The sequence below is a fragment of the Hesperophylax consimilis genome, chromosome 8 (assembly GCF_061612785.1).
Source record: "Hesperophylax consimilis isolate HC1 chromosome 8, BYU_Hcon_1.0, whole genome shotgun sequence".
In the NCBI taxonomy this organism is placed as follows: Eukaryota; Metazoa; Arthropoda; class Insecta; order Trichoptera; family Limnephilidae; genus Hesperophylax; species Hesperophylax consimilis.
In genome coordinates, this window is record NC_142843.1 from 15,986,070 (window position 1) to 16,012,186 (window position 26,117).

The window sequence follows — 26,117 nt, forward strand, 5'->3', positions numbered from 1 at the left end:
CGTTTGTTTTAGGAAATGGTTCATGGCAAGCAAACCAATCAATGAGAGTTTGAACGTCTCGATCATCCCTCTTAATTCTTGCAGGCCTCATCTCTACATGTTGCTCTGACGTTCCTGATTCAATCCCACAAAATGACTCGATACCCTCACAAATGTTATGCAGATAAACGAATCCAGCAGTCCAACGAAGGATGGAACTGTCTGTGATTCCCCGTCCTTGGGTCAAACCTCCAGATGTTTTCATCGATCTCATCAGAGTTTGTTCGATGGTCATGTCAGACCAAATCCCTGACCAAAATTTATGAGACCGTCGGATCGTAAAGTAGCCCTCTTTTGTAAATCTTTCATACTCGATTGCACTGAATCATTTCGAACTGAACGCTGCTGTGACACTGACGCTGTCAAGCTCCGCTCCAGGCTCAAGACGTGACATGCGGCAACTGAAGGGAACCGGAGGGGAGGAGTAGAAGGGTGGGGGGTAGCCCCCCCATACCGAAGTACCCTCTAGTAAATTTATAGATGTTTGTATTTAAAAATGCAAAAAAAAATCTAATAACGTGATAATAAACCGTGATAGATTTTCTGTGCGTACCTACCTAGATTTGTTTATTCTTTATATCGGTAAAAAACTATATAAACATAAAAACGGCACAGCTTTTTTGAAATTTTATGTTCTACATAATTGGTATCAATAAAATTTTCATGAAATTCCACTGGAAACGAGGTATTTATAAAAAACCAAACTTAGTCGCGCAAAAAACTTGTTTTTTCAAAAATATACGCACCTTTACGACTTTCTACCTCGGTACCTATTAGAGATAGAAGAAATTTTTTTAACAAAAGTTGTAGGTTATTTTATGTTCTATTATACTTGTGAAGATACTTTAGCCGAAATTTGCATTGGAAATGAGATATTTGGGAAAAACTAGATTTTGGCCCGATTTTGGCCAGTTTTTTCAAAATGGCGGCGCGAGCACAGGTGCGCCAAGGTCGGAAAATCAGATTTTACATCAGGGGATCAGTTTATATAACATATAAAAAAATTGGGACTACCGGAATTACTTCGATCGCGACCCCCTTTTTGGCGCTAATTGCACTGGCCTATATGTGGCTGCGTCTAGAAGCTAGGCTAGTGACCGGACGGCCCAGATTCTCTCCCAGCCATCCTGCTCTGGCGTCCTGAAATTGTGTACGTGCATTCTACAGCAGCGGTGCACGCGCAGGAAATCAATACCTAGGTCATTTTTGTAAATTCTTCATAATGTAAGCGCCGATGGAAAGGACTTGCTGATAAAAGACGAGAAAACTTAAACCTTAGACCAAGAAAAAAAAATTTACCTAACCTATACGTGAAACCAGAATTTAGTTTTAGATTTCACGTATGTGGGTGTTCCGTTGTCACTACTTTCACCTCTTTCTTGAAGAAAGGTATGACCAGGATCAGGTGTAATGTGGAAAGAACTATGATACGAGGACAATGTGAAGAATCGCGTGTAAATGCGTGAGACCGACAACAATGCATGAAATATCAACTCGGTAATAAGAGTCATTAAAGTAAGACAGGCTCACCTGTTTGACCTTCAGCTTCAGCGAGCGGCGTGGGAGTCTCCTGTCTGGTGTCCTGTTCCTCGTCGGCCCCAGCCAGCAGCAGGGCTCTGGCCGCCGCCAGGCTGGGGGACATCAGCACCTCGTCGGCTGCGTCCACATCCGTCTCTGGTCCCAGGTCTTCATCGTCTTCGTCGTCCATGTCTTCCTCTTCTTCGAAGTGATCGGAGGATCTCTTCCCGTTGGTGGGGCGATCCTCCGCGAAGAAGGGATCTTCTGGTTCGGAGCCGTTCTGCTTCTTGAAGCCGTCCAGTTCGAAGAGGAGCCCGTCCTTGGAGAATGGCGCGTCCTGGCTGTTGGGGTTCACGTGGAACCGGTTCGTCTGGGCGCCGCCCGTGTTATCGAAACTGAAAGTTTCAAGGTCTGATCAGTAAAGAGTAAAGCGGTCAATTTGGAGTCGTGGAATTTGAACAACGTGTTCGGGGAGAGAAGCAATAGCAATAACGTCGATGGTTCCGCATTCTTCTAACATCCATTATTGTGAAGCTCTCTCCATACCTAGTGTAATAAGCATCCTTCATTTATCTAATAATAGTTACAAAATATTATGACTTGGCGATACTTATTATTGTCCACAGATAATTTAAATGACATCATAATAATTAGCATAAGTACCCAATAATGAATCCACAAAGCAACACCGACAGGTAAAATAATCCGAAATTGAAAAGTTACAGAATTATACAAAATTTGATTATCTTACCAGAATCAAGATGTAATAGTAATGGTAATTACACTCATCCATGAACATTGTGGCGATGATGACAAGAAATTAGTAATTAGAAAGACGGTAAGCAAGTTATATTCTGGAGCAAACATGCAGACAGTCATTATTATTATCACATTCCGACAATCATAACGGGCATTTTTGAAAAGCTAAGAAAAAAATAATAATGTCAAAGAAAGGCAGTATTCCGTGCAAGTAAAAACAGACGGATACTGGCAGTACCTGTTCTAGTCGAGTCTTCAAGCTCTTTCGACCATTCGGCACGCAAAACATCTGCAAATCTCAGTTAGATTGTCTACATAAATGTTGTTTGACAAGAATAGAGTTTGAAGGACCTTTTCAAGAATGAACACTAGATTTGGAACCCTGTGCAATTTTGTGGGCGAATGTTATGTTCGATATTATAGTGCCGGGACTCGTGTGGTCGTTGCGTATATTTAATTAAGAACTAGAGGTTATGAGAACCAAGGTCGAATCGTTACCGGTGAACACAGCGAGCCATATTTGAACTGCGGAGATTTTATTATGATTGTGCGAGGTGATCGATTTGTTTCAGTTCTCACAAGACCTTTTGGTGTTGTGTAGGAGGAGTCATGATATAGATCCAGATGCCGGTCGAGAATTTATTATTTTGGGATGCATTGCCGGTTATCTTGTATTGAACCAGTTAAAATAAAAGTAGAACAATCGAAAAATCGAACTTTGACTGCCGAGCACATACTTTTGGCTTCGAAAGTGCTCTTTATCCGAAACTACTTTTGGCCGACCGCCATTGCCTTATTCCAGAAGGAAACTCGATATTGAAGTAAAGTATAGAAAATTTCATACTCCAACCTTGTTCTGGTAGATATTATTTCAATTGCCTGCGGTTTATGCAACGCTAGTCGGATGAAAGAGGCATGACAGCTATAATGATATTTTAGCAAACGAGAAACTACGCAAATAAGTAATTTCATGTTACATTTGCATTGAATGATTTCTTCATCCAGTGGAATATATTAACCTTATTGATTTTATTCTGATTGCAATATTTACGTTGTCAATTATAATGACGCAGTTGATTGAGGAGATTGTTAAATGATATAATGTGGATTAAGCGCCGGTTATCGAAGCGTATGGCATTTAATCTAACAGGATATTATTATTTACTGTCCAGCACACAACGACAGACAAACCTGCGTTATCCAACACGATTCATACAACTCCAACCTTACTACATGCACTAAAACAAAATCTACTAAATAACTTACAAACATAGACATTGTCAAGTTGCACTGAAAATGTGACAGAGAGGTTGATAAAATCTTTGCAGCGGGTGAATAAAAACTAACAAATCTCAAAAAGAATCTTCTTAGACTATAGAAGTATCTTGAGATGCCGTGTTAAAACCAAGGAGAATGGAGTAAGAATGTTCACATCTGCATCTATTTATGACACCCATGTAAAGATATAAGATGATTATCACATTCACTCCTACAGGATGTGAGAATAAATTGTTGGTTTACCTGGCGTCCATCGTAGCAAACTTTTTGAGCAGCCACGTCGCCTTCTGCGCGAGTTTGTGCGGGTCCTGTAGGAAGATCACTACCACCGAGATGTTATCAAATGAATCCTTGACCTTTGCTGTGTGCACCAGATGCTCAGCTACCTTCTTGATGTCATCTGCAACAACAAAACAAGCATTCATTGAAACCAATCGTCCATTCAAAACAACTTGTCATTTTCAGTTAAACGTTTTCGTTGTATAGTTATTTATAAAATAATATGAAGATATGCTATCACCATCAGCAACCTATCACTGATGCGAATAATACCCTGCCTGTTGCGCACTTACATGCAATTATCATTGAATATGTGTACCTACCTACGTATTGATGCTATGATCATTTTACTGTCAGAGAAATGTATAAAATACAAATTAAAAGAACATATACATAAAACAGTTGACCTTTGAATAATGTAAAAAAATCTTCATAAAATTATGGACATCTTTTGCTAAACCGGGGTGGATAAAAAGCAAATCTTTAAAACGGCAACGTTGTATGGGAATCTTAAAAACATGAATGGCACGAAAATATTGTTACCACCTCTTCTGCTAAGACGATATTTACATATGAATAAATTATTTCGAGTAGGTACATAACAATATTATGCTGGCGGTTGAATTACTGGCGTGAGTCACGGTTCAAATTTAAATTAGTCGGGTGCCGAGTGCTATCAACGAAAGAGTAGTAATTTCAGTGAAACCGAAAAGAACTTGATAAAATTGACTCAGATGAGGTCTTTACTTCATCCAAAGATTCACTTCATCCAAGTCTTTTTATAAGCCTAGAAAAAAATAAATTACCAGGCCTATAAAAAATGCTTCTAAGTGTATAATCTCGTACTTACAAACCCCTTTTCGTATTTGATTTAATTGTATTGGGCCAAATTAAGTTCTTTACTTTTAGATCATGATCAGAAAACATTTTTTTTTGTCTGAAATTCACAAAATAAAATAAAACTTGCATTTTGGCCATGTTTTTTTTGCATAATACCAAAACAGGCGGCCTGTGTAGAGCGGGAATTTCAACCGTGTCACCATCTGCATAAGGAGTGCGTGATTTCGTTCGAATTTTACAAATTGGATCTCCCTTAGCTGAAATCTGTTTGTCTGCAAGCAAAAACCCTCGAACGGTGAGGTATAAAATCAACTTTTTTAGTTTGCAATGTCATTTCACCACGACATCAGACGCTTTATATATATATATATTTTTTTTTTTTTTTAATTATATTTATTTATTATATAAGTACATTTTTGTTTATTTGTTACAATATATGATCAAATATTTAAAGACTCCTCTTCCATAGAAGCATTAGCTTGTGGCTGGAAGAGGAGTGTACATTGTTTTATTACAATAAGTAATTAAAAATAAAATTATTTTAAACTTATTTGAAGTGAGTTATTCTTAAGATTAATTCAATTGGAAACATTTTTATTTTTTGTAAGTTTGTCTTTAAAATATTTTTTCACAGTGTTTATTATTTGGATGTTATCATTAATGTTTCTCATTTCTTCAGGTAGTCGATTGAAGAAAATTCTTGCTCGGTAAGTGTAATAATTTTGTGCAAAGGAAGTGTTTAATTTTGGGCATGGAAAAATATATTTAAGTCGAGTACGGTTTTCAGTTAGAAATTGATACTTGTCTTTTTCTTTTATGATTTGAATTAATGCATTTTTAGTATAAAGATCTTTAAATGAAGGCACTTGAAATTCTTCGAATAATCGATCCGTTGGGTAATCGGAAGGTTTTCGTAATATTATTTTAATTATTAACCTTTGTATCACTTCTATTGGAGTAAGGTTAGTTTTGTATGTGGATCCCCAACTAATGATACCATATTGTAGAGTTGATCGGACCAAGGCATAATATATTAAATATAGGTTTTTTAAAGACAAAAAATTTCTGATTCTTAAAAATACATATATCAGTTTTCTGATTTTTTTACAATTTGACATATTTGTTCCTTCCAATTCAAATTTTTATTGATAATTACTCCTAGATATTTGATTGTGTTTGTGTTTTTTAGTATTGTGCAGTTTTGGAGACAGTAATTTTTATTATGTATTTTGGAATTGTCATGAATGATAATGTTAAAATTTTTAGGGATGTCTTTTGTGTGTATTGCAAATGGAATTACATATGTTTTATCGCTATTTAGTGATAGTAAATTAATGTCGAAGAAATTCGAGTATTTATGTCTTGAGTGGCTTTAAGTATTACGTTTTCCCAAGTTTTTTCGCTTATTATTAGAACTGTGTCGTCGGCATACGAAGTAATTTGGCCATGTAGTGGTTGAAAAAAAATGTCGTTAACATATATGGTGAAAAGAATTGGTCCAAGCACTGTACATATCTTTTAATCCAAATCTCGGCTAAGCCAATGTATTAATGTTGGTGGTATATTCAGTATTTTAAATATCACGTTCTCAAACTCCGGAGAATATACAATCTCTTGACAAATAATAATGTTGACCTTTCTAAAACTTCTGTACTTATGATATGATAGGAAAGATGGTAGAATCACTTTAAGTTTGCAAATTGGACCAATATCAAGTTACGATGGTTCAGATAATACATTACACTTAACATTTCGAGGCAAAACTCAAATTAAGTGAAGTAACTAAAAATACTGTTATTATTTATTTTTTAAAGTTTAACAACACCCAATTGAAAAAGAGCGTGGTCTTTTGCACAGCCTGGCATTTACGGCATTTACGACCAATATCCGAAATCAGGTTTGGCCGAAGATAAATAGCCGTGTCGTGTATTGAGTCTTTTATTATAATGCGGAACGCCCAGCACGCATTATTATCTCACTTTAATCATTTTTATATTTGGAGGAAATAGCTTGGACTACGAGGATAATATAAAAATACCCTAAAGGTGGAGTGTCGGGGTCTGAAACGTTACAACGGAAAGTTTATCTTTCTGTAATGATTTTTAGAGAATATCAATGCTGAAACAAGAACCTTGAGGGTGGCGGGAGACACAATAAGAGTCCGACTTACAACCTCCATCGGGAAATCTAGAGGCAGGACGTCTAGTTGATCGCCTCAGGCATACATGGAGAAAACAAAGGAAGAGGTTGTGAGAGGAGAGACAGGGTCTGTCGTAGACTGAGATTACCGAGCTAATGAAAAAAGGGATGACAATAATGGTTCGATTTCAGTAAAGACGAGACAATACCCTAAAAAAAGACGAAATCTTAACGACGCAAGTGAAGAAGCCATGCACAAAAATATGCGACGCGCGGCCCGGTGTAATGGACGGCCCTACGGTCGAATTTGCCCTAGCAGGCCTAGAAAATTAATCTTTACTTTTTTTATACGAACTGATGAACGTATTACTAAAATCTCAGATGTTTGTAGAGGAATCCCTCGTGAAGTTACTAATGTATATTATGTATTATATTACTGATGCTTACCGCTAATTTTATAGTATCAAACCGTTTAACTTAAAATATTTTAATGGTAAGGTACTGTTTTTATTAATCTTAAATATAAATACGGTACAACCAATTCTAAACTCATGTTGAAAGAGAAAGGGGCCTTATTGGCCCGGAGCTCTGTATGCCATTTATTCAAAAAGTCAAAACCTACATCCGTGGAGATCGCTCTAAAATTACAATTAAAAGTTAACCCCCGTTATAAGAGTCCCGTGTAGCATTAATAAATTATTTGTATTTATTTTGTACTGTTCGAATCTTTGCTCAATTTAAATACCTGTATTACGCTTAATTTACAATGAGTCGTATTATTTAATTTTCTGATTAATTATAATTTTATTATGTATTGTCTTTAGAACTGTCAAACCTTTAATAAATAATCATTGCGAGTGTTGCAAGCCATGTATCATTCTTCCCTCCATTTTATAACGCTTGCACTCATCACGCTTCATCTTACTACAATATTTTAAAATTTATAAGATACATAATTGTAAGTTTTTGACATTAATATGAAATAACAGCTTAGCGTCGACGGTCTAGAAGTCAAAAACACAGATGAGCCTTACAAATTACAACCTCTTCTGCCAGGAAACAGGACACAGGAACAGGACTCTATAATCATGATATTGAAGTAGAATAACAAAAAAAAAATATTTTTAAAAGTTAAGTGGCTCGAAAAAGCTTAAATTGGATAATTGTATTCACGAGAAAGCATTAATGTCTAAAGATAGAACGGCCGGTGAAATGAAAAATGAGAGCAGACCGTTTTGAGAATGTTTGATTAAATTATTGGACGGATACGAATAGTGCCATTAATTCACAATAAACGGTAAGATTAAATCTAATTAACTGTAATATGATAAACGTTACTCGGATCGTTGCCGTTACGATTTTCCCGGTGGATTAAATATGAATGAAGTATCAGATAAAATAAATGATTATATTAAAGATAGTAATAATTAAAAGCACAAAAACAAAAGAGCATATATCCACTGTGAAAATGATTATTGATTAAGTATGCATTCGAATAAAGATAGATTTTAACGGAAAACAAAATGACAAACAACTGTTTTGAGAAAACTCCGCAGGGACGATAATGCGCGGTGATTCGTTGATTAAAAAATGCATCATTTTGGTCATAGATCAAAATGAACTAAAGCGAATCCTGCGTCCCATTTCACGCGGCTCGTGTCAAGTTATCCCAATTTATGTCGTTATACACATATAGGTACACTGCAAATGACAAATTTGCCATGGCATTTTGCTCCATTCGAAGAGCAAAAAGAAAAAAATGTTAAATGACTTTATAAAGTAAAATTTGGTTGTTTCACAGAATTTGAATAATTCACCAAATTTCAAAAATAATATTCAAGTTCTGTGAAAGTCCTATAGTTCTGTTATTACCCAAGCTATCATCAAAGTTATTATCATTAATAATTTTTTTTAATATTTAAATAGAGTCATTATTATACTGATGTCCGTTTTAGGGCAATCAAATCGACAAGCTTAGTTCATAATACATTATAAGAAAAATAAACCTAGTACAATATTATATACATAATAATAATCAAGTAATAAAGAAAATAAAAAAGTAAGGATATATTATAACACAGCCATTAATTTAATTAACGTGTGAAGTTAGGTAGGTAATAGGTACGGATTATTGCCGAAACATTCACCAAAAGTGGCGTTTGTTTGGGTTTGGTTTTGGGTGTAAGTTTCCACCAGCACTGGTGTGCTTCAGGTCCCATCCCTCGTCCCCCTCTTATTGTCCCATTCCATTTGCCCTAATCATACAGATTTGCTCCTCCGGGGATTTTCCTTACTCTGCGGCGCCGGCTCATAAATCATTTACACTAAAATTGGATTAGCCAATTGAGACGAAGAGACTCTCAATTTCAAAAGATCATTCAAGAGCCAAAAAGATTGTCGTGGGGAGCAATCTTGAACAGATTAGAACACTGTCCATAAATCAAACGAATCATTAATGCGGCCTTGCATTAACTAAATAATAAATATCAGGTATGTTGTAGTACTGCCTACTACATTTTAAGCGAAGGCGTACTACCCGGTTTTATATTATTACCAGAGTCCATTTACATCATACCACGCACTAGCGCATATAATATGGACTATTTATATTACACGCGTCGTTCATGAGATAGAGGGAGAAGTTATATTGGAACTATCAGCGGCAAGCCTATATAATATAACATGTATTAGGTAGACAAGGTCGCGGTGTAAATTCTCCAAGAAAGCTGGTAAGAAGCGGTCGAACACGCATCGCAAAAAATAGCTCAAAATAATAACAAGTCACCGGGACAAGAGACAGTTGCGTATTGGTGTAAAAAACGAGTAGGTAATGTGTTTATGCAATAGTGTCAAAATTGTGGCAGAATGACAAAAAACATTCAATGAAAACAGAAAAAAAGTGTTACTTGCTAATTCCGGGAGATACAGAAAAAACTATTGATATTGTATGACGTTACACAACTCTGGTAGAATACAAATTACTTAAACGATTATTAAAATATTTCCGAAGTTTTAGAAATATTTAAAGAGAGTTTAATGGTGTCAAGTCTGAAGCAGCAAAATCATGAAATTTGCATAGTTTTTCTGCTTTGTGTTTCTAAACATTTTTAAATTTGCAAAATGATATCAGAGCTCCAGCTGTGCTCCGCGACGGAAATAAGCCGCACTATATTCAAAGTATTACTATTAAGAGTTGAGTTCATTAAATTAACTGTAAAAAATAAGACAAGATTAAATATTGTTAAGAAAAAGACTTCTAACTATAATGTTGCATTCTTGAACGAACCGGAATTAAAACTATATCAAACACAGATAATGAAGACAGAACAAGTAAAACTATCATAACCATAAGCAAAAATTTTATTGAAAAAGCCATATGAACGAGAGCATTAAAAATACAATATTATTATAAAAACGAAAGCAAAAACTAAAAACAAAGATTCTTAGTTCAATGGTGCGTTAAGAATTTGTTCCGGGGATTTTTATACCGACTATTTTATTAAAAATAAATTTGTCAAGTATATTCATACTTAATGTAACATAATAACAATTTTGTAATTTCGATGAATATACTTAATGTAAGGTAATAACAATTTTGTAATTTCGATGAATATACTTAATGTAACATAATAACAATTTTGTAATTTCGATATGCCAATTACTATAACTTATAACTACACCATTCTTTGGTAAGTATGCGCAGTTGAGAGATTCCTGTAACTTTTATAAACTGGTTTAGGCCGATATCATTCATTTTGGTTTAAATGTGATACTTCACGATATTCTTACTGACTTTTCCTGGCACAACATTACATTTTATAAAATCAAATCAATAAAAAAGATAATAATGATAATACATTTTTAAGTATGTTGGTATTGCGTTTATGGTATGTGTGCGAATCAAGTAGTTTGAGAGGACAGACATAAAATGTGGAATCTTTCTTTTTGGAATTTCTGAACAGATCAGAATATTAATATTTTGAATAGATACAGGAGATATTACCAAAATACAATCTCACAAAAGCGGATTGATCATGAAACGTGGTTCTACAAAACGAAAGCAATCTAAATATTGATCACGGTTGTGTCATTTTACCTGAGTGAGGGATATTCTACAATCTTCAAGCCAAGAATTCAAGACAGGAATATATTGGATTTAAATTAGTTTCTAAGGTAAATTTTAAATTCGCACAGTGCACAAGTACAGAGAATCTGAAAAATTCAAAGTTAATATTAAAGATCTGTAAAACGTAAAACAAAATGGCACTCAATGAAAAATCGCTGAACTAGAATATTAACTTTGAAATTTGATGAATTGTTCGAATTCTGTAATCGTTCAACTGGCCCTTGGTAATAGTCCACAATTTTAGAAGGATTTAGTATATCTTGTTATTTGATTTGGTCGGTCACGACTGTTATATCACGATTGTTTCCTCGTAAGAAATACAACACAACCTTTGATCTATTTTCTACCTTTTCGTTTACTGAATTCTTCTGAATAGCAAGTAGTAGAAGCAGGTGTTTTCTAGCCTCCGTAATCTTCAATTAAGTCGGTTTTATCTCGTGGGATTATGGATTGTAGCAGAATAGGGCTGTATAGTATATTTGCCGACCTCAAGGAATATTCCGGTGAGGGCCAAGGACCCCGGCTCGGGGACGGTGATTATGCGCTCCGATGCATCCATCCCATCCTCCTCTTTATATAACAGGGGTGCCCACACTGCCCACACTGCCCACACTCATATATTAATACTCGTACTCAGACTTTCAAATTAATATAAGTATCTACTCACTACAGCTTGACAAACTTAACTTTGCAAGCGGCCAAGGTGGAAATATTTTTTTGCTCATGGTCAAATAATATGTTTAAAGTGTAAGTTAACCACGCATTTTGTCTCTTGTGATTAATAACGGTAAATAAAATATCTTTTAATGCAATCTCAGATTTGCATTTTTTACCAGTTGACATACGCGGAGTTTGTACTTTATAGGCATATTATCAAAGTTAATGTTAGATGAGATTTATATTTATTTATTTAAACTATAAGTTACAATGGAGTATAATGGCATGAAATTAAATACATGGTTTTCAAGATTCATGTAAGTCCTAATCTTGTTTTATGTGTTTGTTTTCTCTTGTTGTTTGTAATACTTAACCTCTTTCTATTTTTGTGCTGTATTAGTGAAACATATATTTTTGATATCAAAATATCTATGAAAAATTATATCTAATACTTTCCAATTATATCTACTGTAAATTCCTATCGTCCCAAACTGAGTTTTAGAACTCATCGGGATTACTCGATTGCTGATTAAAAGCGTTAAACATAAATATAAAATTTGTTATTAATTGTCGATTATTTTTATTTCTTTTTACAGGCTTTTAAAAAATATTTTTGAAAGATGTGAAAAAAATACCGCGTTCGATTTTGAAACCTCTCTTGATCGACCGTTAGGGCAACCCTGCTAGACTGAATACTAACAACTGACTGTAGTTCTATTATAATATTATTATCATTACGCTATAATAGTAGGTAGTACCTGTACCTCCACCACCTCTCCCGGTTAGCCAAGATCTTCACACTGCACACACTCTACTAAATATATACACAAGCTGCTATAGTCCGTTCGCTTTTGTATAATATGTGGTACATGCATCGCCAGGCGGGGAATGGCAGATATATATGAAAAGGGAACAGACTATAGTCTCCAGGACGGCGAGGATTGACAATCCAATATGTATTTGAATTCCTTTCAAATGAATGAGTGCGTGTCATGAGCTTTCTGGCATGCCGACTCCATAACTCATAAACGGAGCTGGAACCTGCATATTTTTATAATACGCACAATACAATGATTAATATAAATATTTAAACACCGGTTCTAGACACTTGCTGCTTTCAATCGAGAGAATTAAAATAAAAAAATAAATAATGTTATGAGAAACTGAATAAAAATAATAAACGACGCGAAGTGAATAACAAATGCTCCCATCACAATATGAAAAACCAAATACTTTAGTTGCAAGAATATATTCTAATAAAATCTCTTTCTACTTGTTAGAAGGCGAAAACTATTTGACAAACACTTGCAAACTGCACGAAGTCGACTCTGCCTGACAACTATTAATAAGATATCTGCCGGAAACGAAAAGTAAGCGAGAAGCAGAACGGTCCAACTAAAGCAGTGCAGCAATGTAGGAATGTGGGATGCAGGTTGAAGCGGGAGATAAGGCGTGGTCATGACTGATCCGCGAGATTCCCGTTGACCCGCGGTTCACGCGAGCCACGTGTCACTCCATTTGCATATCGATACCATCGGGGAGAGCTCATGCTGCTTTAATATCGCAATTATCAGCCGGTTTACAGTTATTTAAATCCTAATGCAAATGCAGGCAGCCTGACCAACCGTGTCCAACGAGTTAGATGCACTAAGAATTATGCTAAATACCCAGGGAAGACTAGATAAGGAAACTGGAAACAAGACGGGGAGTAGACGAAGTATAACGAGAGTGGCAGCCTAGTTTTGTTACGTTCTATTGATGTCGAAAGAAAAGTAAGAAATTATTCTAAAGGCGTAAAGGAAACAAAATGAAAAAGGTAAAAAAGAAAATAAGGATGGAAATAGAAGAAGTGTTACAAGAGCGTTAGTTGGCGAATTTTGCTAAAATTGGGAGTTAGAAAACAATATTATAAGGAAATAGGAAAAAATGGTTGGGAGTATACGAAGTATAACTGTAGTGACAGTTTGATGGCCAGAAACACGCTCTATTATATTGATGGTGAAACCTACTATGCCAAATAATAAGTAACGAAGACAATATAAGAAAACTGGAAAAGAAGGCAAGGGAGTAGACAGAGTACAAACGGCAGAATGTCTTTGTCGTGTTCTAATGACGCCGAAAACAATTCAACAAATTGTGATAAATACGTAAGGAAGACAACATTAGAAAACTGTTAAAAATACTGGAAGTAGACGAAGTACAACAAGAGTAAGTAGGTAGTTTCCTGGCCTTACCACCTTCTATCGATGACGAAACCATCCACCCCGTTAAACGAACACTAACGATGACAGGCAACAATATTAGGGGTAGGCGATTGTATATTGTAAGGTTGGCCAGAGGGGCGGAGTGAGCAGTAGGGGAGGTTTAACCCGATTATATTACAGGAGTGGCATTGTACTCGCACAAGTGTTGGTGGATTACCATATCGTCCTATGTGACACGCTAAACCCTGACTCATCATGACAATGGGTACAATCTACTTAAATTCTTTCACATGCTCGTATTTTTGACAGCTCTTTTAGCATAGTAACAAATATATTACTCTAAATCGATTATGTCTTCTACTTGTATTACCGGAAACTAAGTAAATACAAGACAATACTGTTTTGAAAACCTTTTGTTTCTCCTCGAGTGAACTACGGTAGTTAAAATGAACATACACTGTTTAACTACTTTCCTGTTCATTACATGCAAATTAAATAATAGAGAACTACTTGTCTCGGCAGTGGATAACAATATGATGGAGTAAAGGTCCGTTTGAGCCCATTTTCTTGCAGTTGTTGTGTTATGTGTTACCGCATAAAAGTTCTAACTGGCTGGAACCAGTGGGACTACGAAAGTGCCAATTAGGATAATGTTGCAAAGCTAAAGGGAGCGGGGAGTGGAAGAAAATGGGGTGGCGGAAGGTCAGAAAGTATCCATTCAGATCTGACACTAAAAACACATATATAAGTAAAGTAATTTCTAGCAGCAACGTTTCGATTCTGAATGGTTGGTCAATATGACAATAACTATAAAGCTGTTGTTGTCAACATCGGAAAAGAGTGAGCTATTTGAAGACATATAATATTCATACAAATTACGACCATGTTGATCTAAGCATTTCTTATGATTAGGTTGCATTATATCGATAGACCACTTCAAGAGATAAGTCGTGATAATGAGATAATATTCACACTTTAAAGCATAAAAGACAATAGGTGTAAAAAACAAAATTTCAGTTTCATTCATAAAAACATATACCTACGTGACGAACAAGTGACTTGTTCCCTTATGAACGAGCATAAATGTATTGAAAAGTTATAATTCTATTTATAAATTTCTGCAATATCGGCCAGTATTCAATAATTACTTTTAAGAAATGATCTCAGCTAGAAATTCAATGACGGTAATAACTCGAAAAGAATATGTTTTCCAACTTGTTTCCGCATTGAACGGGTATATTTATTATGGAAATATATATTGCGTCTAAGACATATTATTCTAAATAAAGATTTAGTTAAAATTACGTAATTTGATACAATATAATACAAAATGGCATTGTAGGATGAGGTAGAACTTATAAAAAAACATGCACCACCGATTTGCATGGTACAAAAATTAATATTAATGTATTATAACAATTCTATTTAAGCCGTATACATATAAGAAATATCAGAATGTTTAAATAATTTTAAGTCGGAAAACGAAATGTATGATGCAACATTGCAAATTTACAAAGTAATAAATAAAACAGAACGATTCAAACCACCATTCAGAATTGTAACGTTGCTTGAAATGGTTTCGGCCGTGTTTGGTGATCAGATCTGAATAGCCAGGTACTTCCCCACCTTCTTCTTTCCAATCTCCTCCCCCTCCCGAATAAATACAGCCTCAAAACATAACTCAATTGGGGATGCCATAGTCTCACTGGCTCCAGACTGTGGGGAGCAGTTGGGACTCTTGTGCGGTTTCACATTGAATACAAAATGTATATGATGGTTCCATGATAACTCAACACAGTGACTATTCAACACACTTTTAAAAAGTGATATAAAGTCACTAGAAACGATGAAAAAAAACATTTAAACCTAACCTACTTAACCCAGTTAATAAAGTTTTTATTTCATCACTTTCCATGACTTTATATAACTTTTTAAAGATGTGATGAATTATCATTTTGATGATTTATCCGGTCACCGTAAATGATGTAGGTAACATTACTTTTTGAATAAATACAGATCTCAGCGTGATAAATCAAATGACTAATGTAATAACTAATAACTAAAGAGGTCGGTTTTCGGACTTATTACTGGTTGAACTGGTGTACAGATATTTTGTTATCCTTTCTCAAAAATTTGAATGTAACACCGAAAGATTCGTGCACAAGATCACGGAAGGCGATTTGTACATTATCTGAAAGAATTATTGTTATGTATTGTGATGGTTGGATTGTACGCGGCGGTATGCGGGCCGGGAACAGAATGCCGCACTTTGCAGTCGGCGGGCAATAACTGTAACCACGCGGCCAGTGCCCACCTCCCACTGCTCACGTGGGTACAATACAGACCCACTGCCACTGCAACCAACAGCCAACCAGACTCATTTCCATGAGATCTGCAGCTCTGACTGGAATTTAAAAATGAAATCAAAGATTCTATTCAGCCATTATTATTCGAGGAATTGAGTATAAGTAAAAAAATACTCATGCGCTTCATTTCTCAAATATGGAACTAAACTTTTGAAACCATGACTTGAATAATTAAATTTACAATTCGACTTAAGTCGGGCAAAAGAGGAACGAAATACAACATATTATTTGGATATCTAAATCTTTTCAACTGGGTTTTTTTTTCTTTTAAGCCACACAAGTTGGAGAACTTATGAAAAATGAAACACGAAACCATTTATCCATACTCTTAGCGCGAAAAATTCTGATGTTATAAGCAAAAAGGCTGCTAGGACGAGGAATTTTCAAAAATTCACATTCTGATTTACTTTTTTTATTATAACAGGACTAATAGGTGAAAGGTCTCGTATATCAGAATGTGACCTTTGCAAATTCCTAGCTGTATGTAGCCGTGCTTATGGTTATTGGAATTTCGAAAAAAGTTATTTAACTTTTTAACTTTTACCATATCACGTAGAATCATCTCCCGAAGTTAGCGCACTTTACCCCCGGACACCCTGTATACTCAAAAATGGTTTAATTGTCAAAAATATAAGGACTTGTTTTTTTTAGTTCCTTCGATAAAAATCAATTCCGATATTTCACATCTATTAGGCGTCCCGTGACAGCCATTTTTTCTTCTTCATTATAATTATTATTTAACTCTAAAATAAAATTAATAAGTATTCAGTTATGGTCCATATAAAGCCTAAGTCTAGTAGCTTATTAATGGTATCCTCCGCATTTAGGGGCGACGCACAGTGGGCTAAAAATCGCCTTTCATAGACATAGAGATTGAATTTTCAAGGGTATTTTTTTTGGCTAGAAATGGATTCTGCTGCTCTATATTTAATTAATTTTTTTTTAAATAAATGGAGTTGTACGAATTAAGCACAAAAACAATAAATAAAAAAACTAACTTTTGTGATTTCTTAAACTGTTTTGGCTTGCAGTGTAAATAAAATATTGTAAACTAGACAAAGCATACTCATATATGTAAAGCATTAAAATGAATCATCAAAATAAAAAAAGTTTTTTTTTCAACTTGAGGATTTAAAAAAAAGCGCAAGTTGCGCCACAATAAGAAGTATGTCAAAAAATATAAATAAATAGTAGTATATCTGTGTGTAAGGATATAATGGCCTACCTTATGATTCCAGAGCCTCATTTTTAATGTCAGTGGCATACAAATTTTTCTTAAAAAAATGATAACTCCTTCATTTGTACACGCAATTGCTTCATACGATTTTATAGCATAGTAATGATCAGCAGAATCCATTTCTAGCAAAAAAAAATACCCATGAAAATTCAAGTCTCTATGTCTATGAAAGGCGATTTTCAGCCCATTGTGCGACGCCACCGATTGCAAAGTAGTGTCGATCTGTATCTGTATTCTGTTGCACAATTTTGATGAAAAAATATATAATATGAAATATGTGACGTAATGTTAAACGTGTAAAGAAAATAAGATCTGATTTTATCACGTCCATAGCCGTCGATATGAGTCGAGTATGATTCCAATTAGATTCCGATTAACTTCTTATAGTAAACAAGATTGATATTATGCTCTGGAATGCAGATATTATAAGAATATCCATAATAAAATGCATAGAGGCAAATTACGGAAAAATAAATCTTAAGGACTCCGATCATCGAACCCTGCTGGTCTGAGATACCGTCTGGAAGTCTAGGGGTATAATAGTGTGGATAGTAAGTGGGCGGTCTCCTAGACCAGGCAGAGACTGCTCCATTGTTCGTTAATGGTCTGACAGTCCACACCGCACAATGCCATCATCTGATTGAATCAATCTCCCGGCAGATTATAGGTCCATTACTCCGATACGTGGACGCAGTTAATCGGCCGCATGCAGTCTACAGGTAAGTACAGGTTAATGGAACGGAGTCTTGGAGACGTCGTTATACGGATCAGAAAATATCCCAAGACCGTAGTGTGGGTTAATTTGACTTTTGGACAAATCGAAGCGTACTTAATCTCCAGTGAATTTTTATCAAATTCTGAAATAAACATTATGCCAATGTAAAAATTGCTTTAGTACATGGATAATATCAGAGTTAGAATGTCACTAAGGACGGGTTGTGTCGGAGAATTTGAACAATTCATCAAATTTCAACGTTAATTTGCGAGTTCTGTGAAAGTCCTATTCAAGTTCTGATATTATATGATTATAGGCTAGTTGCTTGACAGAACTGAAATAATAACAGAACTAGAAAATATCTTTCACAGAACTCGCAAATTAACGTTGAAATCTGATGAATTGTTCAGATTCTCCGAAACAACCCGTCCTAAGACCCGTGAAAAATCACAGGATAGTCAGAATTCTTGACAAATTTTTAAAATGACTTTATATTGAAATTATTTTCTGCTAACCCATCCCATCCGAAGTTATTTTGACTGAAACTAACCACAACTAAATTAAATGTTATGCGAACTTGTTCCGAATTTGTTGACGTAGTCAAAATAATATAAAATTTTGTTTTTGCTTTTTTTTTTTTAAATGGCAATTCATATTACTATTTAAGTAAAAATAAACATTTTGTCGAGAAGCTTAAATTATGGCGGCCCGGAGGGAAGGCCTTCTAAGATAGCCGCCCTAAATTGTGAAGGGATGAAATAGATTAAAAATATTAAATTATACCAAGGTACTTTATCGCTTGTCTGAATTCTTCTTACAATCAGTTCCATTTTTGAAAATGAGACTTAAGTTCATAGCAAATCTGAGTTCATTGAACCGGAGTTACGCAGGTGGGACAGAAAACCGAAATAAGTATTTTTGATGATGCTGAACCTAACCAGAACAATAAAACTGTCATATTACTAAGAATTTGATAAATTTTAGAGCGGACTACTTTCACCCCACTATGGGCATCTCCAGACAGCTAAATTTTCGTTCACATTTTTTTGGTCTAGATGTCTTTAGCAGGGTGAAAGCGGCTCGGTCTAACAAATATAACCAGTATTTCTGTGAATAGTTTAGACTTCGCATCCAAAAAACCATATTTCTCATTTTCTCTTATTTAATAAATAAAAACATCTCTGAAATCCATACACATAAAGCCAAAATCATAAGATTTGTAAGTAGGTACTTAAATTCCTACCCAATTATTTATAACCTTATTTTATGTTGCATTTTTTTAAATACAAATAAGGAATTATACCATTTGTACAAAGAAACGTCACTATCAATGTGAATTCTTTTTTAAACATTCTTTAAGGTATCATAATATTAAAAAAGGTGAATAAAACATCCAAATATAAACGACGATTTCATTTAAAAAAAAACGGTTACTCAACCGTAGTCAAAGTTAGACATCTAGTCAAAGTAAGGTTTGCTTGAATAATAATGTAGATGCAGCAGATTTTCGAAAACGGAAACGTAACGCAAAAACAAATTTACAAACAGAGGTAATGCAAAACGTTCGAATTAGAACGGAATTTCGCTACGCTCAGTAAGTAGACACGTCTTTTTGTGGATTAACCACCTAATTATAAAACTACTTCTTGCTTATGTCGAGTTGGTAATCTCTAAAATGTCATTAATAATAAATAATGCTTTGCAACGTGACACAATAAATAAAAATGATAGAAAAGTGGATCGAACAGGAATAATGTGAGTCGTGTCGGCGAGTTCGGTGTCGCTTTGGGAATGTCTGGTAGGCGGGAGTGATAGTCTGGGTGCAGTACCTACATACATACCTACATAATCTGGGAAAGGTAGGATGGTAAGGCCTGGCATCTAGGTGTGTTGTAGATCTATGGCACGTCCACCCGCACGCCATACCAAACCATACATACTCGATATTCTCATACCTCCTACCGTTCACCCGACACGACGTTCCTCCTTTAGTTGCAGCGCGCCTGGTAACGAGATTAAATTTTAATAGTAATAATAAACTAACCAAGCACTACGCTATTTTACCGCAGGGGTGAGAAGAGAGGATGGAACGAAAAGAATAATACCATACTACATACACTCCTCCTCAATCATACATAGTTTCTTATATTTTGACTATTCAAATGGCCAAATTCCCTGTTTCTTCCGCGTTATTTATTTATTTATTTATTTACGCCCTAATGGGCGTTAACAAAAGTAGTTAACAAGTAATACAGTTATGTTACATAGTTTACAATAAATTATGATTTTTGATTAAATTAAGGTAAATTCAAATTAATAGTGTGGATTACGGAAAGCTAAATATGTATTAAGGAACATATAAATATAAAAACAAAAGTGTATTCACTGCGGAGTTGTGAATTCATACATCTCAGTAAAATGATTAAAAAGATGTCGTTTTATAACTAATACGGAATCTTTAAACATGTCTACAATATTCCCAAATTTATTGCCAAAATGATGTAGTCTATTTATAGGTGTATGAGCTTCATAGTTGGTTTTAAAATTGTCACAGAAAAATGTAGCACTTTGCCTCGTATTTCTAGTCGGTACGTAAAATTTTATTTTGGCGAGAATTTCAGGGTTGTCAATGGAATTATTAATAATTTTATTTAAAAGTACAAGGTCAGAGATGATCCGCCTATCTAATAGCGTTATTAAGTTAAGTTGTTTCATCAAAAGAACATAATATTTTGAATTGGAATATTCAGTTTAAAGTTAATAAATCTTGGAAATTTCTGCTGTACCCTTTCAATATTGTCAGAATGCGTTTTATACAATAGGGACCAAATAGGCGAATTATACTCTACCTGGCTTCTAAAGAAGTGTACAATGTTTTCAAACATTCAAGTGACTTGAAATCACTCGCCGTTCTGCATATGAAACCAAGCATTTTTATAGCTCTCTTTGTTATATCATTTACATGCAGGGTGAATGTTAACTTTTCATCAAATATAACACCTAAGTCCCTGATGAGCGACTGATGTCAATAGTACATTATTTAAAGAGTATTCATAAGTAATATGACTTTGGATTTTACGAAAACGAAGCACTTTTGAATATTAAGAAATAATTAGTTGATCACACATCAATGATACAATTTATCCAAATTAGATTGTAAAATATGGCAATCCTCTATACTACGTATCATTCTAAATATTTTCAAATCATCAGCGAAGAGCAGAACTTGTACATCTTTAAATACACTAACAATGTCATTTATAAATAATAAAAACAGAATTGGTCCGAGGTGAGATCCTTGGGGAACCCCACTTGCATTATGTTATCATATCTATTATTACTTGTTATCATATGTATTTTGTTTCTCGATGTTTGTTTATAACAATGTATGTCTCGGCACTGGAATAAGATACGGAGTCCAATTAAAGTCTATAGACAGAATGTAGTTTTAATTACAGTGTAGAATGGTAGAAACAGTTTGGGATGCCCCAGGAAGACATGGCAGTGAATCAAATACTTACGTGTGGTAAAATGTGGCGTTTGTGATGAACGAAGCAAGGGGTTTAAGGAGAATTTAAGCCAAGGAATCCCAAATAAGACACGGCGATGAAGTGAAACAAGTACTTATTATTTACACCTTAAAACTACACCCAGTTTTCAGGTCACTATAATTGACAACCTGAAAACTGTGTTCCAAACCATTCCTAACCTCGAAAAACTCCGGGTACCCGTCAGCATTCGTTCATCGGCATGCACACGGAGAATCTTACTGATAAAAAATACTGTTCATTTATTAAAAATCTGGTTTAATTATTAGTTTTACTGTTAAAAACGGGACTGCAGGCCTATAACGAATGAATCAACAGAGTTCTTAATATGTTATGAGGACGGCGGAGCACGTGTTTATAAAAATACTGATGTGTCATGTGTCTGTCATTATATTTACTAGGAAAAGAACACGTGTTCTCGATGTACGCCGTTCCCGATTAGATGTGTATTGGTTTAATTACGCTTAGATCGCCCTGCATTATTATTGGATGTCAACGTTCGCTAATACGGTCGTACATGATTTTACCATTACCACACATATGTAGGTATATGCCTGAGGATTCATTTCTACTGCATTCAATCTACGTTTGTCCTTCCTCTATCAGTTCCATGCATCACTGCCGTACATCAGGGTTGGTATCAGAACTTCAAATTAATAATAATCCATTTAAGAGTACGCACTATTATAACTCTACTCGTGTGTAAAATGAAAGCCAACTAATTAACTAACTAAATAACTAACCATCACGCCGTTTCCTCGCAGGGGTAGGCAGAGAGGACGGACCGCCAAACAACTCGGTCTTGGCACACACTTCTTGCCTCATTCACATTCATACATCGTCTCATACATACTCTTCTATTATTCTGACTCTTGACATGGCCCGACTCGAGTATCTGATTCACTTGATCGTGCCATGTCTTCCTCGGAAAGCCGAAACATTTAAAATGAAAAATCATGATAAATAAATAGATATTCTAATTATTTTTTTAAGATAAACATATGTTTACAAGACAAGGTGTTTATGCAAAGCACAAATCCGCGGGCGTCATTTATTTTTTCTCGGAAGATTTTTTAATTTATATGGGTGTTTCAGGCTGATAATTGTTGTTTAAAATAAATAAATACCTACTGGTATTCCAATTTACGTCGATCGATACATTCTGTGTGTTTGATATCGTTATCAGAAAATAGGTTACTTATGCGAATTGTATAGGTACTGTTTGTATTTTTAGAGCTGGAAATGATAAAAATTTATAGCACGATAAATTCTGCGAAAATAGCCAAACTCAATGCATGTAACGTATTGTAACGGAAGCTACGGAAAACAATGAACGAAATAACTTTTGAGAGATGTTGAATCTTCTGGATAATATTATTTATAATGGTTTGTATTTGACTGCAGGAAACATAACTCAAGAAAAATCACAGTAAAGAACTGGTTTCACAGAACCAGATCCAGAGCAATAAAGTACCTACCGTTTAATGCGAAGAGCTAGCTAGTTTCTTCATAAGAAAAAAAATGAATCTGTTTTAATTGCGTTAAATTCGCGAGCAATTTTATGGTTCGCCATCCACAAGATACACTAGAGATCTGTGATTCGTCAGTCCCATTATATTTTCATTTTATTGTCCGTAATAATCTGAAAATCTTTGTTGCTCGCGGTGGCTTCAGAGCGACCGGAGCATGCAGTCAGAGAGAAAAAAAAGCCGGTGCCGTTTCCACGGAGAAATAACCCAAAACGAGCGAGCTAAGTCGGGCAACGCTGGAGAACTGTGGCAGACGGAATGGAAATAGAAACAGCATCAAATGCACTCGAAAATTGTCCCCCACTTGTAATATTCTCGCTGGAGATGATTCTAGAACAGATTTCTCAGACGCCGTACAAGATAATAACGAGCAAAGCTCAGAGTAAGGCGCTTGGCGACTCGCTGCTTCGTTCGGGATTAAATTTATTGCAGTCTACATTCGAAAGACCAGATGTAAGAAACATTAAATGAAAAAATAAGCATCTGTATTCGCATAAACGTCAGTTTGAGAATGAAATCAATCTTTATTAGGAAGGAACAGATATAAGTGGTACAGATCAAAGAATTATACGCAATTCAAGAACGTGATTTGTTTATCCATTGGCACTTAGTGGTTAAATTATGAGTTATAGTCTAGTTTGTTGCCGTAGGGGCAATTGTAGAGGTAAGTGTACCTAGTGGCTGTAAAACATTATAGATTAATTAATATAGGCAGTAACTCTTAAATACTTTAATCATAAACAATCTCGATTAAACTAATAAGTTGAACCACGTTTTGTGTTGAAAATACTGATTGAATTTGAGTGATTCTTTTGAAATTCCCTAGGGAGATATTCTGGCACCGAAGCGAAGCTGAAAAAGACACGAATCTGAACAAATGCTAATCCCATCTCAGCGGGAAACATTTTAACCTCCTCCATCGCTTTACAAATAAAGAAATGCATTTTGCATCTCAGTCGCGGGGTGGATGTATTTATTTTAAGCCTCGTTACTGTGGACACAATGGTGCGAGGAGCGAGGAGGATGATCGACAGAGTTGGCTGATAATGACGGCCTCCGTGGTCAAGGGTTGGGAGGTCGAAGTGTTACTTCACATTTAATGCATATTAAATAATATTCAGTATTCTTGCGACACGTTCCAGAGTGGTAGATACTCTCAGTATCGCCCTTACGAAAGACTACCATTCAGAATCGAAACGTTGCTTGAAGTGGCTTTAGCTGTGTTTGGTGATAAGATCTGAATAGTCAGGTGCTTATCCACCTCCCTCCTTCCCTTCTCCTTCTCCTCCAGCCCTTCAGCCTCACAACATACACCAATTGAGGATGCCATAGTATCAATAGCTCCGGTATTCAAATAACAAACAAAGACAAAAGGTAGGAAAAAACTGATAACTTTAGGTTATTTTTAAATAGGAACCATTCAAAATAATAATCTCGCAAATCATTAATTTTTTATGAACAAAAGTCGACAAAGTGCATTTACAAATAGTATTTTTGGGTTTGGTGGAGATTGCTGCTTCTATATTCCTAATGTTAACCGAAATCATTTTCTAAACAATACATGTTATAGGCACTAGGTATTTCTTTATCAACAAGAAAACAAAAATGATAATAGCGGTTACAAAAACAATGTACATAATACACCAAACCTAACTTAACCTGAACATTTCTAAATGAAAAAAACGAGCACTGCTGGGATTCAAGAAGGACAAACAACACAAATTGCCCTTTTTTAATAGTTACAAGAGAAAGTAAAAACAACTTTTTGTCTAGTTAAAATACACCTTTTGATGTCACGAAATCGGAATGAATATTTCCAGGCATGCTAATTAAATTGGATTTAAGCATGTCAGCCATGTTGACTTGGTAATGAATATAAAAGCAAACAAAGCCGAACCACACCCCAAAGTGTAATATTAATAACACCAATACAATGAGAGTATCACCAAGCTTTGAAATTGCGATTACGTCACGTACGATCTCTCGCTGGGACTAGTAATCTGTAAAATTCGTGCAATGATATAGTAATTAGAATAATTATTAAAAATAATTCACCACATAAGAATTACGAAAAAAAATTGTCTTTGTTTCGTGTTTAACACATAAACTATCATGAAGCATTGTCGAAAAAGTTTTCACTAAAATGTCGAAAAAGTTTTCACTAAAAAGTTGAAAAAGTTTTCACTAAAATGTCGAAAAAGTACGTACTCACTAAAATGTAGAAAAAGTTTTCACCAAAATGTCAAAAAAGTTTTCACTAAAATGTCGAAAAAGTACCTACTCACTAAAATGTCGAAAAAGTTTTCACAAACAAAACACTAGATCAGAGGTTCCCAAACTTTTTTGCCCCGTAGACCATTTGCCAAATATATTTTTTTCCGTAGACCCCCTGCATGCCGAATGTTGAATTTTCCTAAAACTATTAAAGTCCCATGTGATAATCATTTCTCTTTTTCGTAAGAAGATTCCCTTACCTTGCCTGTCCAACAACCGGGTGGCGGGTATAGTTCGCTGTCTTTACGTTGTGGAGATAGGGGCGCCTTTGTGAGGTATTACACCAAATGAAAATGGAGCAGGATAACCAACGGGAATTTCTTTCTGTAGCTGGCCCTACAGAACTGCGCCTTAAGTTCTTTGTTAGGGCTTATTCCGATCAATTCTTCTTGCCATAGGATATCCGATTCTTCAAAATTCCACTTCCACAGTCAAAATGTCTATTTAGTTTTGAAGTCTTTGTGAAGTATATTTAAATTTTGAAGGTCATTATTACCCTGGACGTTTTTCAAAAACAAGTTGGGAATCTAGGAAAATTCGCGGCTTCCGATTTGCAATGTTTTGCTTGAATATATTAATACTGACAAGAAAAGGAACGTATAATTTTAT

The 26,117-nt window shown here is 35.1% G+C and overlaps 1 protein-coding gene across 3 annotated transcripts in view; it reads right to left on the minus strand.

Annotated features, from left to right (window-relative positions):
* LOC149421624 (uncharacterized) overlaps positions 1-26,117 on the minus strand; it is a 304,814-nt gene that overhangs the window by 14,845 nt on the left and 263,852 nt on the right. For all 3 annotated transcript variants that reach the window (XM_089634946.1, XM_089634947.1, XM_089634948.1), the window contains exons 9-10: positions 3,838-3,994; positions 1,570-1,952 (exon numbers count right to left, since the gene is read on the minus strand). In XM_089634946.1, coding sequence (XP_089491072.1) covers positions 1,570-1,952; positions 3,838-3,994 — 540 coding nt within the window. The remainder of the gene's footprint in view (positions 1-1,569; positions 1,953-3,837; positions 3,995-26,117) is intronic.